The following is an 11,621-nucleotide window of genomic DNA, read 5'->3' as shown; positions in this document are numbered from 1 at the left end:
TCTGGATTTTCGGTTCAATCCTCAATGCTGCAAGCAAACTTGAGATATGACTCACTTCAAACTTAAACTCCGAATCCCGAACTCCCTCTAATAGAGTCCATTCCTTGACCATCATATGCGCGACGCTCGATTTCCAGCTCAGTGCATCCGCTACTTTATTAGCTCTTCCGGAATGATACATAATCTCGCAGTCATAGTCCTTAAGGAGTTCCATCCAACGGCGCTATCTCATGTTCAATTCCTTTTGGGAGAACAAGTACCTTAAACTTTGATGATCCGTCTAAATCTGAAATTTCTCCCCACATAAGTAGTGTCTCCAAATCTTAAGAGTGAAGATAATCGCGGCCAATTCCAAGTCGTGCGTCGGGTAGTTCAGCTCATGTGGTCTTAATTGTCGCGATGCGTATGCCACTACTCTTCCATGTTGCATTAGCATGCATCTTAATCCCCTTAGCGACGCGTCACTGTAGATCTCATATCCTCCCGGACCTGACAGGATTATCAACACTGGCGTGATCGTCAATCTCTACTTTAACTCTTGGAAACTCCTTTCACACTTATCCGTCCATTCAAACATCGTCTCCTTCTTTAGTAACCGCGTCAACGGCATCGCTAATGCCGAAAACCTTTCCACGAAGCGTCTGTAATAACTTGCGAGACCCAAGAAGCTCCGAACCTCGGTTACTGTTGTCGGCCTCAGCCAATTCGTGATGGCTTCAAACTTCGTCGGATCCACTGCAATTCCTTCTCCGGATACCATATGTCCTAAGAACGCTACTCGATGAAGCCAGAATTCGCACTTACTAAACTTAGCGTAGAGTGCATGTTCCCTTAAAGTTCGTAAAACCTTTTCCAAATGTAACTCGTGTTCGGCTGAACTCTTTGAGTATACCAAGATATCGTCTATGAACACGATTACAAACTGATCCAGAAATTCTTTGCATACCTTATTCATTAAATCCATAAAGGCTGCAGGGGCGTTAGTCAATCCAAACGGCATCACCGTAAACTCGTAATGCCTATACCTCGCCCTAAATGCCGTTTTTGGTATATCCTCATTCTTAATCCTCAATTGGTGATAACCCGTCATCAAGTCGATCTTAGAAAATATCAATACTCCTTGCAACTGATCAAACAGGTCGTCTATCATTGGTAGTGGGTACTTATTCTTAATGGTCACCTGATTTAACTGTCTGTAGTCAATGCATAACCCCAAAGACCCATCTTTCTTTCTCACGAATAATAATGGCGCTCCCCATGGAGACGCACTCGGGCGGATAAAGCCTTTATCCAACAACTCCTGTATTTGGACCTTTAATTCCTTTAATTCTGACAACAACATCCTATAGGGCGCTTTCGAGATCGGTTCTGTTCCTAGGGCCAACTCAATCACGAACTCCACTTCTCTATCAGGTGGCAATCCCGGCAATTCCTAAGGAAAGACATCGGGGAAATTGTGCACCATGGCTATGTCTCCTAGCATCGGCTCTCCAGCTGTCGAATCAACTACAGTCGCCAGAAATCCTTGGCATCCTTCGTCTAACAGCTTAGTTACCTCAAGTGACAAGATCCAAGGGATCGAGGTTCTTCCTCGGTTTCCCACAAACTCGAATCTAGGATATCCAACTGGATTAAATTGGATCACTATGTTACTACAGTCCATTACAGCTTTTTATTTAACTAACCAGTCCATACCAACAATCAAGTCATACGTAGCTAAGATCGCCAAATCTATCATTTCTTCCTTATCACCAATCACTATCTTACAATCAAGGCATCCAAACGCAATTAGCACTTTATCATTCAACGGAGTAGTCATACACAGCATAACTTCAAGCGATTTCGTCTCAATTCCAGACAATTTAACGAACTGCTCAGATATAAATGAATACGATGCCCCCGGATCAAATAAAGCATATGCAGCGTGATCACAGAGAGAGACTATACCTGTGACCATGCCAGGCGCGTCCTCAGCTTCCCTTCTTGCCATTACATATACTCGTCCTTAGGCCAGCGGCCTATTCTGATTGGCCGTTCGAGTAGGTCCGAACTAATTTCCATTCCGGGGTGGCGGTGGCAGCAGCGTGGGCGATCCAGCCTGCCTATTATTGAGGCATTTCCTAAACTGATGGCCCATTCTGCCACATATGAAACACGCTCCGCCCCTATTTGGGCAAGGCCCATTCCTAAGTCTCTCTTTACATAGCCGACACGGGGCGTTCTGAAAGCGATTCGACTTCTCGATATTTCTCTAAACGGGAGGGACAAAACGATTATTTCCCGTCATAGGTCTCTTCCCAAAATGACGGTTGTCCTTAGCCGGGGCCTGCCGCGATCCAAAGGTGGCAGCCCTATCCATCATATTACGCTCAATTGCCTGAGTTCGGTCATATATCTCATGATAACCCCTCAGGTTCAGCGATATCATTTGACTGCGAAGGTCCAGCTTCAACCAGTCTCGGAACCTCCTGGCTTTGTCCACTGGGTCCTCTACCATTCTTGGGGCAAATTTGGACAGCCTTGCAAACTCGGCTTCGTATTGATCCACCGACATCTGACCCTGGCGAAGTCTCATGAATTCAGCCAACTTCTGCTCTCGGGCACTTTCCGAGAAATACTTGCCATTAAAGGTCTCGGTAAAAACAGTCCAAGTCGGGGCAGTACCAGCGAGGAACACTTGACCTCTGGTGGCTCTCCACTAGTCGCTTGCATTTTCTTGAAGCTGTTAGACTGCCAGGGTTACTTTGTCCTCTTCAGTTCATCCCAGCACTTCGAAGGCTTTCTCTAGTTCTTTCACCCATCGAGGTGCAGCCTCAGTATCACCTCTCCCATCGAACTTCGGAGGCTTCAATTTCAAAAATTGCTCAACCAGCTTGGACATCGGTCTGTTTGCATTTACCTGTCCTTGACCAGGGTTCCCATCATTCACATTGTTCCCATGATTTCCATTATTTCTATTGGCCCCATTAGCGGCGGCTACAGCGGCCTCCGCAGCAGCAGCGACCGTAGCATTCCGCTCTTCAGTCTGTCTACACATTGAAATCCCGACTTCTTATAATACCCTAAGAATTCCATCCACCCAGGGATCCTCTGCAACTCTAGCTTGTGGGGCCACACGACCTTGACCTCGACCTCTACCTCGACTGCTCATTCTCACTGGGTTCTTACACTCGCCTACCTACTATAATTCCACTCAGAAATTAGAGACCTAGGCCAACTATACCAGTCTAAAGCCCTAGGCAGTGAATCACAACAATAATTCACTAAGTAGGCAGCCAATCACATACATCACTCAATCACAGCCAACATGATTCGTGCACTTACCTCAAGTCCTGACGCACCTGCACTTCACACATTAATGCATAAGATCACTCATCAACCACAATCACACAGTCTGGGGTACGCATGGCACACGAGTCTCCCTAACTGGCTACCCCAAAGTCATCGCTCCTTATCACTCTAGGCTTCGACCAACTTGGATTGAGCTGACCTTTTTTTTATACCAAATCAACCGGAATGTCATGCCCCGAACCCCAACGGGCTCGTGATACCCCTTCGATGGTCGTATTGAACACGATGTCCCAAGGTGCGTCGCCGACCCAAACAACACACGCGAAGACATAAGCAAACGGAAGCAGAAATCGAACAACCCAGACAATTTACAATGACATAAGGGTAGTACTTGCACAAATCAATAAACCCATATCATTAGCAAGAGGCCAAAATTCATACATTAGGCACCTAGGGTTAGCATCCACCTTCATCATAAAAAAGGGACAGGTGGTAGGGTAGACTACGGAATACACAAAAAGGGCTCTATCAAAAAGCTTCTAAGCTCAGTACCTAAACACTCCTAAGGTGCCTAGTCTGGATCAGACCCTGAAGACTCGGACTCCGTGCCAGAGTTGATCTCGATCAGCTCATCCTCGTGCTCGGACTCCATAGGCTCCTCCTCGGGCTCTAGTACGGCCTCGGGTTCTAGACCAGGGTTCTCCGGTGGATCGTCGGGGTCCGTCACCTCGCCATCGGGAGCATACTTGTCCCAGGGCTCCCAATTCACCGCATCCTCACTACCATGCTGTAGCCCCTCAAAACCACGGATTGGCCCAGTAGTCTCCAACCCAACACGATGAAACCAGGCCAAGTAGGTGTGGCACTGTAGGTCCTCTAAGCCCATGTCTACCCAAATTTTAGTAAGATGCCTAATGTAAGTCTGGCTGGGACCTACCAGGTACTCGGTCTCCTCATGCACTGTATGCATAGGGACCCCAAAACGTCGAGGCAGCGGCATGATCAAGGTCGGGGTAAGGGATCTGAAATGGTTTGCACTACAACAATAAGAATAAATCTCAATAAGCAGACAACCTATATCCCACCTAGGCCAATGCTTATCCAGACGAGTCTAACATGCAATCTAGCAGCCAACACATTCGAGCCCACACAAACATACTTACCTCGCCTTAAACCAAGTGCCAACTCTGCATATTAGTCAATTCACATTAATGCAATAACATCTCATGTACATATCACAATCACTTGAGCACCATACACACTTACGTTCACCCAATTCAATCAAGTACATTACACATGCGCATCCATCCAACTTTCACATGACCCGGGTTAACACCCCACAGATCCTTTCTCACATTCTCACGACCCACGTAAACACGTCTCAGGTCAACCCTCCGATCAATTCGGGCTTTGTCTCGCGTCAACATGCCTTACGACCTTTCTTACAACCCGGGTCAGCACCCCACAGGTCCTTTCTCACAACTCGGGTCAACACTCTACAGGTTGGCAGCCCTCCGATCGATCCGGGCTTGGTCAAGCAAACACACACGCCACTTAATTCAATCAATTTCCACGTCTTTCACATAATCAATTATCACACAACCATTTCCAAATGACCACAACCCAATTCGCCATTCTAACACGTCATAATTCCCAAACTCAAATCATGCTCCCCACATTAGCCCACCAACCCGACATTCAAGTCGGTGCATTCAAACATCAATTTCACCCACAAACGCCATGACAACCCGGTCATTGAACCCATCTCAATCAATCACTAATTTAGGCACAAAATCACCACAATTTAATCCACCAACTAGCCACATTCACACATCAATCCTATTCCAAGCTTAGCCATTAAACCGATACTAATTAACCCCTAAACAAGTCTAATGATACCCATTATACTAAGTAAGGTTTAGAGAGTCACTTACCTAAGTCCAAAGCCAAAGGGGCCAAGCAAAAGCCAGCAAAGGCCTGTCGGAGCGGCGTCGGGCTCGGCGCGGCATGAGCATAGTGGCTAGCAAGGCGCTTGGCCACGGCCGGGGCGCTTGGCACAGCGCTCGGCATAGCGCTCGGCACGGCCCTCGGCCACGGGCGAAGCTCTCGGCCACGGCAGGGCACTCGGCCAAGCAACGGCGAGCGGCCGAGCGGGCGAGTGGCTTCGGACGGCTCGGCACGGGCCGGGCGAGCCCTGGCACGAGCAAGGCACCGCTACTGCGCTTGGCCAGCACACTCGGGCAGCAAGCTAGGCGAGCAGGGCAGGTGGTCGGCGATGGCCAGGCGAAAGGCGACGGCGAGCTGGCGACTGGCGAGCAGGCGACAGTGAGCTGGGCGGCGAGACGAGCGGGCGACGGCGAAAACGAGCGGCAGCCGGGCGAGACCATGCGGCGGCGAGCTAGCGAGCGGCCGGGCGTAGAGGCGGCGGGGCGAGGTCGAACGGGTTGCTGGGCTCTACGTGAGCTCAGCGTTGCGCGCGCGGAGGAGAGGGGGAGGACGACCAAGTCGGGTTGAGTCAGACGGCGCGGCTGGTCCGGATGGCGTGGCGGCTGGGCGAGCTGCGGCGCCAGGCGGACGGCGGGCGATGGTTGGCCTGGGGCGATGGCGGAGGCGGTGGCTGGTCGTTTGCAGAAGCCACGACCAAGGAAGAGAAGGAAGAGAAGAAGAAGAAGAAGAAGAAGAAGAAAGAAAGAAAAGAAGAAAGAAGAAGAAGAAGGAAAAAGGAGGAGAGAGAGAGAGAAAGGGACGTCTGCATGGGGAAGGGGGGGGGGAATGGACGTGCAGCAGGGGGAGGGGAGAGAGAGAGAGAGAGAGAGAGAAGTCAAACATTGCACTTGAGTGCAATCCAACGGCCCACGTTCAAATCTGAAATCGATCTGATGGTCCACGAAAAATCCTAATTTATAAATTTGGAAAAAGGCCAAAACGCTAACTAAAACACATTACGAGAGAGGTCTACTAGTACAAATCCGGACTCGGTTAAAATTTCACATTTCGATAATTCCGGGCAATATCGATGCTGGCCATAATAATATCGACACCTTCTAATTAAATTCGTCACGAAACTCCGAGAAATTCGATACCAAAGTTGGGGTTCTAAATAACGACCAAATTCGATTGAGTGCGATTCTAGCGAAATCTCTAATTTAAAAATAACCCAAGAGTGATCAGTTCCAGGCGAGATCTAATTATAAGCGCACTGACGAAATACACGTTTTATAAATCCCAAAAATAGGTCGAAATTCGGAATGTCACAGGCAACTAATAGGTTTTGGCTTCAGTGAAGTGATAGCTATAGCAGACCCCCTTTTGGGAAACCTACAGAAGTTAGAAGAAGCGATTGTATGGACAATCTTGATTCTAGAATGGGTTACCGCCTACTCTCAAATGGCTAGCTAGATCTCTTTTAAGGTCTCCAATGTTAGATTGCAGACTTCTATATAAGGATTAGTGAAGCTTGGAGGACTAGGGACAAGCGATATATCACAGTTGGGCTTTGAGCTTGAAATCGTCTCTGTTCTTTATTTAATATCTCTCTCTAAAGGTTTAGCATTATAATCCAATGTACAAAAGTAAGTGTAGTCGTTGTGTCCTAATACTATAATCTATCTTGTGAAAGGAATGACACTTGCCAATTATAATTTGCAATGTTGATTACTAGCGAAATCAAGCCATTGTTAGGCTATTAGCTAGAGAGTAGATGTAGATTTGGTTATAAAGTTTTTTTTATGTCATTAATCCAGCAAATCATGTGATGAAATTGATCAACAAAAGCAAGGAGGGAGCGAAAGGAATACGGATAATCAACTTGTTTGAGGTACATGGAGAGTGCCAACATAAAGATATGATTTCAGCTAGTATAGTCTACGGTAAATAAAAAAGGCTAGTTTGCTTTCTCAATGGCCAAATTCAACTCCCTTTTCTCACCTTGAATATTCCTCATAACGTCAAGATATGACTTCCCTCGAAGCTCACGAGAGAAGCGTCCCTTGAAGAAATCGGCAACGCCTATATTTCTAAATAATGCTGGCTTGTCCGGTGTGATCAGGCTCGGTGCAGGACCCATTTTGCCGTCCAATTTCGGGCCGTAGAATGTGGCAAATGAGAGCCTTTCCTTCATCGAGTTAACTGTTGCTCGGTGCTCAATGCTACAATAAGTGCCATTCGTCACAATCTGTGTCCATCATCAAATACACAAACTATCATGTCTTGTCTCTCATGGATTTTGTTAATAAAATTCTATTATCCATACTCATTTTATGGAACTAACTAGCTCAATGCACTCCATAGTAGGTTCAGTTTACCATATTATTTAAGATGCATAAATTTTCATTTGGATAGACTCATAAAAGGTTTTTTATTCATAATGCATAAATAAAATGTTATTCATATTGTGAATGAAATAACAGTCTAGTCATCAGTAGCACATGGATCTAGCAATACTGGGCTCGCATATCAAACAAAATTAGGTGGAACTCCACATCAAAACAACAGATATATGGCCAATCGAAAAGCTTTACCTGTAAAATATCTCCGACATTGACAACGAAAGCATCAGGAAGGGGCTTGACGGGGACCCACTTGCCCTCTTTCTTTATTTGCAGACCTTCCATGTCATTGACATGGAGAAGAATGGTGAGGGCTGAGGCGTCGGAGTGAGGAGTGAGGCCAATGACGAGCTCGGGTCGCGGACATGGAGGGTAATAGTTCATCCTCAGGGCTTGCCTGCCTCCATCAAACAGTTCTATCATGTCCTTGGTGTCCATCTTCAGAGGTTTCGCCATGAGAAGGAGTATCTTCATTGCAAGATCTCGTAGCTCTGAGGAGTATTTATCCAAGACATCCCTGCATAAGAATAAGATGATGCATATAAAAATAGGTTGAGAGAGAGAGAGAGAGTAAATTTTTTTTAGTAAGTAATTAATTGTTCACCTCGATGGTGAGAGATGGGAGATGTGAAGAACAGTTAAATAGACGGTACATACAATGTTCCTGTTTTGACAAAGTTAAGGTATTATTGATGATGTGGGCTAATCTTGAAGCCAGTCTTCCATGTAGCCGGATCATGTCAGCCCAACTCACATGCATCAAGTGCATTCAACAATTTTTCCTAATATAGACTCTTAATTCCATTGCTGATGTGTCAATCATTTACTTTTAAGTTACTATCCTCCTAATTTTAGATCCAATTTTGAAATAATCCATATTGAGCTAGAAATGATGGGAGATGCGCTTTATAACTTGCGAGATGTTTATTCATCCATTCCATACCCCATCTTCCTTATGTCTCTTCAAGGTTAACTTATATCTATTTTCTTAATAAAATTGTCAATTTAATAGTTTTAATTGGGTATCTTAAATATTGTTGTATCGCAAGATCTACATTGACAAGGTATTTTCGGTGCTTGCTTATCTTATCATGCATACTCCAAAGTGAGCCTACTAAGCTATATGATCACATTCTTTAGGCATAATTCGTTAATATAGTATCATTAATCTTATGATGCATGCAAAATAAGTGATGTATGGTTCTCAAAACTTGTATACACCATATATAGAAGTTCTCTATGGACAACGGACCCATTAATATTTTTAAGGAGAAAGGTTATGTGACACATTTACTCTAAACTTTTTTCTATAGTACAAAAAATTTCAAATTTATACATATGTGATACATTAACCTCCATCAAAGTTTTGTCAATAGCAACCATTAAAAATCCGTCAATATGGATGAAGGGAAAGCAAACATTATTGACATGGCTTCAACGTGATTTAAGTGAAATGAAAATGACGTTCTTTTTACTGAAAAATCATTTAACAGAACCTTGACGGAGAGTAAATCTATCACATAGGTATACGTTTGGGGTTTTTTATATCACAAGAAAAAGTTTAAGATAAATATATCTCAGTAGACATAATTTAAGATTTTTTATGTTACAAAAAAAGTTCACGGTAAATGTATCATAATAAGTATAGTTTAGAATTTTTTGTGATTTTTTTCTACTCCTAATTAACTCAAATTCTTTAAAATAACAGCAAAGCACTTAAAAAGATTTCAACAAATATTTAAGATCTACTTATTTATAATTAAACGGGCACCAATCCCTCTTGCGATCGTTACTCAATAGACACTAGAAAGCCGATGAGGTATTGGATCACCTCTTAGTGTATCTCACTTTGATTGGATTGTTCTTTATGAACAAGGAATGGGCAAATCATTTTAATTGTGAGTAGACATCACGAAAAGCCGAAAGCGACCGCATCATTTGGCCTTTACTTGTTTGGCCATAGAGAATCTTTTTCGTATTCAAGAGTAACGCATGAAATCATTTGGCTTTGGTTTGCTGACGCCGAAAGCGACAATACTTTGTCCTCACTCCGGAGTCACAATCATCACGTCAGCATGAAGGGGACACTGCGTAAATTATTGTTTCGTGTCAGGCTAGATGAACTAATTTGTGAACTAATTTTGTTAAACAATGGGTTTTTTTTTTTATATTCAATGTTATTCTTTGCTCCCTCCTTTTTCACCATGTGCCATTGTCCTTACTCCTCTCTCTCGTGGGCACGTTTGACATCTATCTACCCCTTACAACCCACACTCTGATGCCATTGCCGCTCACCAGTCACCCCTCCATCTCGTTTGCTGTTGCTGCCGCCATCACCACCGTCGCGCATCACTTTCGTCGCCATGCTGCCATTGCCGCTCGCCTGTCACCCATCTGCCTTATGCTCTCTATTTCAGTGACAAATAGGGGCGGGATTCGCGCATGCGGTTGCCCGGTAACAGGAAGATGGGGAATGGGAAAGGGCAGAAATAGAAGAAAAGATGGGGAAATTGGGCAAATAAAAATCTAGCCAATTCAAACTCCTTAATCCTGGTGTGTTAGCCTCGAAAAGACAAATTTACTATATAAAATTGCTCACCTAAATATAGATTATCCTGATCTTTTTTTTAACTAAATGTGTCATGGTATATAATATACTCAATGCATGAGTGAGAGAGAGAACCTGAAAGGAGAAGGAAGCATGGGAAAAAGGCGAGGTTTTCTCAAATGTCTTGGGAGGGAAACCATGAAAAAGATGTCGCTCCAATCAAGCTTCTGCTCCTCCGACACAACAAACGACTGCCCAAAACCCTCCAAGTCTCCTTCTTCTTGCCAAAACTTCCTCTTCTCCTCCATTGGAAGCTTGAAGAACTCTTGTATTCCCAACTTCAGCTCTTCCACCAATGAACAACTCACTCCATGGTTAATCAACTGCATCCATAAAAGGGATCGATGAACTTCAAAAGTCGATTCTTGAAAGAGAAATTCCGGATCTTTTGTCTCAATTAATCCTCACCAAAAAGAAGAGGTACATGTTGCTTTTGTAACATTTTACCTGGAAAAATCCCCAATCTCTGCAAGCAAAGTGCAACTTTTCAAGCTCAAACTCCATCAAATCGTCATTGCTTGATGCGAGCTTGTCCAGGTCAATTACTGGCAATTGAAGCAACGAAGTTCCATGATCATCATGCATGAACGGGTGATCTTGGTCAGTACGGACATAGCGAGGCGGGACTTCAGTTATGGGCTCTTTTGCCATCTCCTGAACACATGGGACGGGAAGAGAACCACCAAGCTTAGTGAGATTCGCATCCATTTGAGTAGGCTATAAGTTACCAAGCTCATTTGAGAGTTTAATGGCTGTAGGATGTCACGTAACTTGGTTTCTCATTTATAATAGTTGGCTCAAGAGACTTCGCAATTGGAGCCACAAGAAGGACATGTTCAGGTGCGACGTGTAATTTGGCATAATTTTTCTAGGACATCACATGTTGCAAAGGTTGCATTTGCCTGCTCACGTGGGACACACAACACTTCAAATTGCAATATCTTATGTTAATGTCCTCTCTCTCTCGTAAGACAATAAAGAGACTTAATACAGCCATATCCCATTGTGAATCATTAACAAAAATAAGGTTTTGAAGGATGAGATAATAAAGTCCCTTGCAATATGAAGTGTTATCACACCCGCAAGTCAAATGGCCATTTGCTTCATCTACAGCTTCTGGAACTCCAGCTCCATCACTCCACCATATAAAGAATGGAAGCCAAAATCAGCAAAAGACTGACAACTTTCCTTTTACAATTATCATTCCACAGAAGAAGCTACTCCTTACCTAAAAATCAAAATGGTCTCACAAAAAAAGAAAAGAGAGAGAGATATCTAGAGATTCTTGCAAAACCTGATAAAATTCAATAGCAATGAAGTTTGGCAAAGTATACATATTTTATCATTAAGTAGAATAATAATTACAGGGGAAAAGTATACCACAAGTGCTATAA

At 44.1% G+C, this 11,621-nt stretch overlaps 1 protein-coding gene across 2 annotated transcripts; it reads right to left on the bottom strand.

The window, feature by feature from the left end:
• Positions 1 to 7,051: 7,051 nt before the first annotated feature.
• Positions 7,052 to 11,079, bottom strand: LOC115665510 (protein SRG1-like). Of its 2 annotated transcripts, none has more exons than XM_056310963.1 (4): positions 10,675 to 11,079; positions 10,303 to 10,505; positions 7,812 to 8,136; positions 7,052 to 7,465 (listed from the first exon to the last, which is right to left on the bottom strand). In XM_056310963.1, the coding sequence occupies exons 1-4, from the start codon at positions 10,933 to 10,935 to the stop codon at positions 7,175 to 7,177; spliced, it is 1,080 nt and encodes a 359-aa protein (XP_056166938.1). In that variant the 5' UTR covers positions 10,936 to 11,079; the 3' UTR covers positions 7,052 to 7,174. The 2 variants fall into 2 exon arrangements, with proteins under 2 accessions (XP_056166938.1, XP_056166933.1); XM_056310958.1 differs by having other exon boundaries at positions 10,303 to 10,550; positions 10,675 to 11,078.
• Between the last annotated feature and the right edge of the window lie 542 nt (positions 11,080 to 11,621).

The sequence above is a fragment of the Syzygium oleosum genome, unplaced genomic scaffold, assembly GCF_021117445.2.
Source record: "Syzygium oleosum isolate NSW1041296 unplaced genomic scaffold, Sole_v2.1 Sole_v2.01, whole genome shotgun sequence".
In the NCBI taxonomy this organism is placed as follows: Eukaryota; Viridiplantae; Streptophyta; class Magnoliopsida; order Myrtales; family Myrtaceae; genus Syzygium; species Syzygium oleosum.
Note: the sequence above shows the minus strand (reverse complement) of the source record. Positions and strands in the feature narration are given on the sequence as shown.

Excerpts from the sequence above, each read along its gene's own strand:
- LOC115665510 (XM_056310958.1), bottom strand. The coding sequence starts at position 10,935 with ATGGATGCGAATCTCACTAAGCTTGGTGGTTCTCTTCCCGTCCCATGT. Across the intron at positions 10,551-10,674 it reads GAGATTGGGGATTTTTCCAG|TTGATTAACCATGGAGTGAG; the intron begins GTAAAATGTTAC and ends TTATGGATGCAG. Across the intron at positions 8,137-10,302 it reads ATGCTTCCTTCTCCTTTCAG|GGATGTCTTGGATAAATACT; the intron begins GTTCTCTCTCTC and ends ATTCTTATGCAG.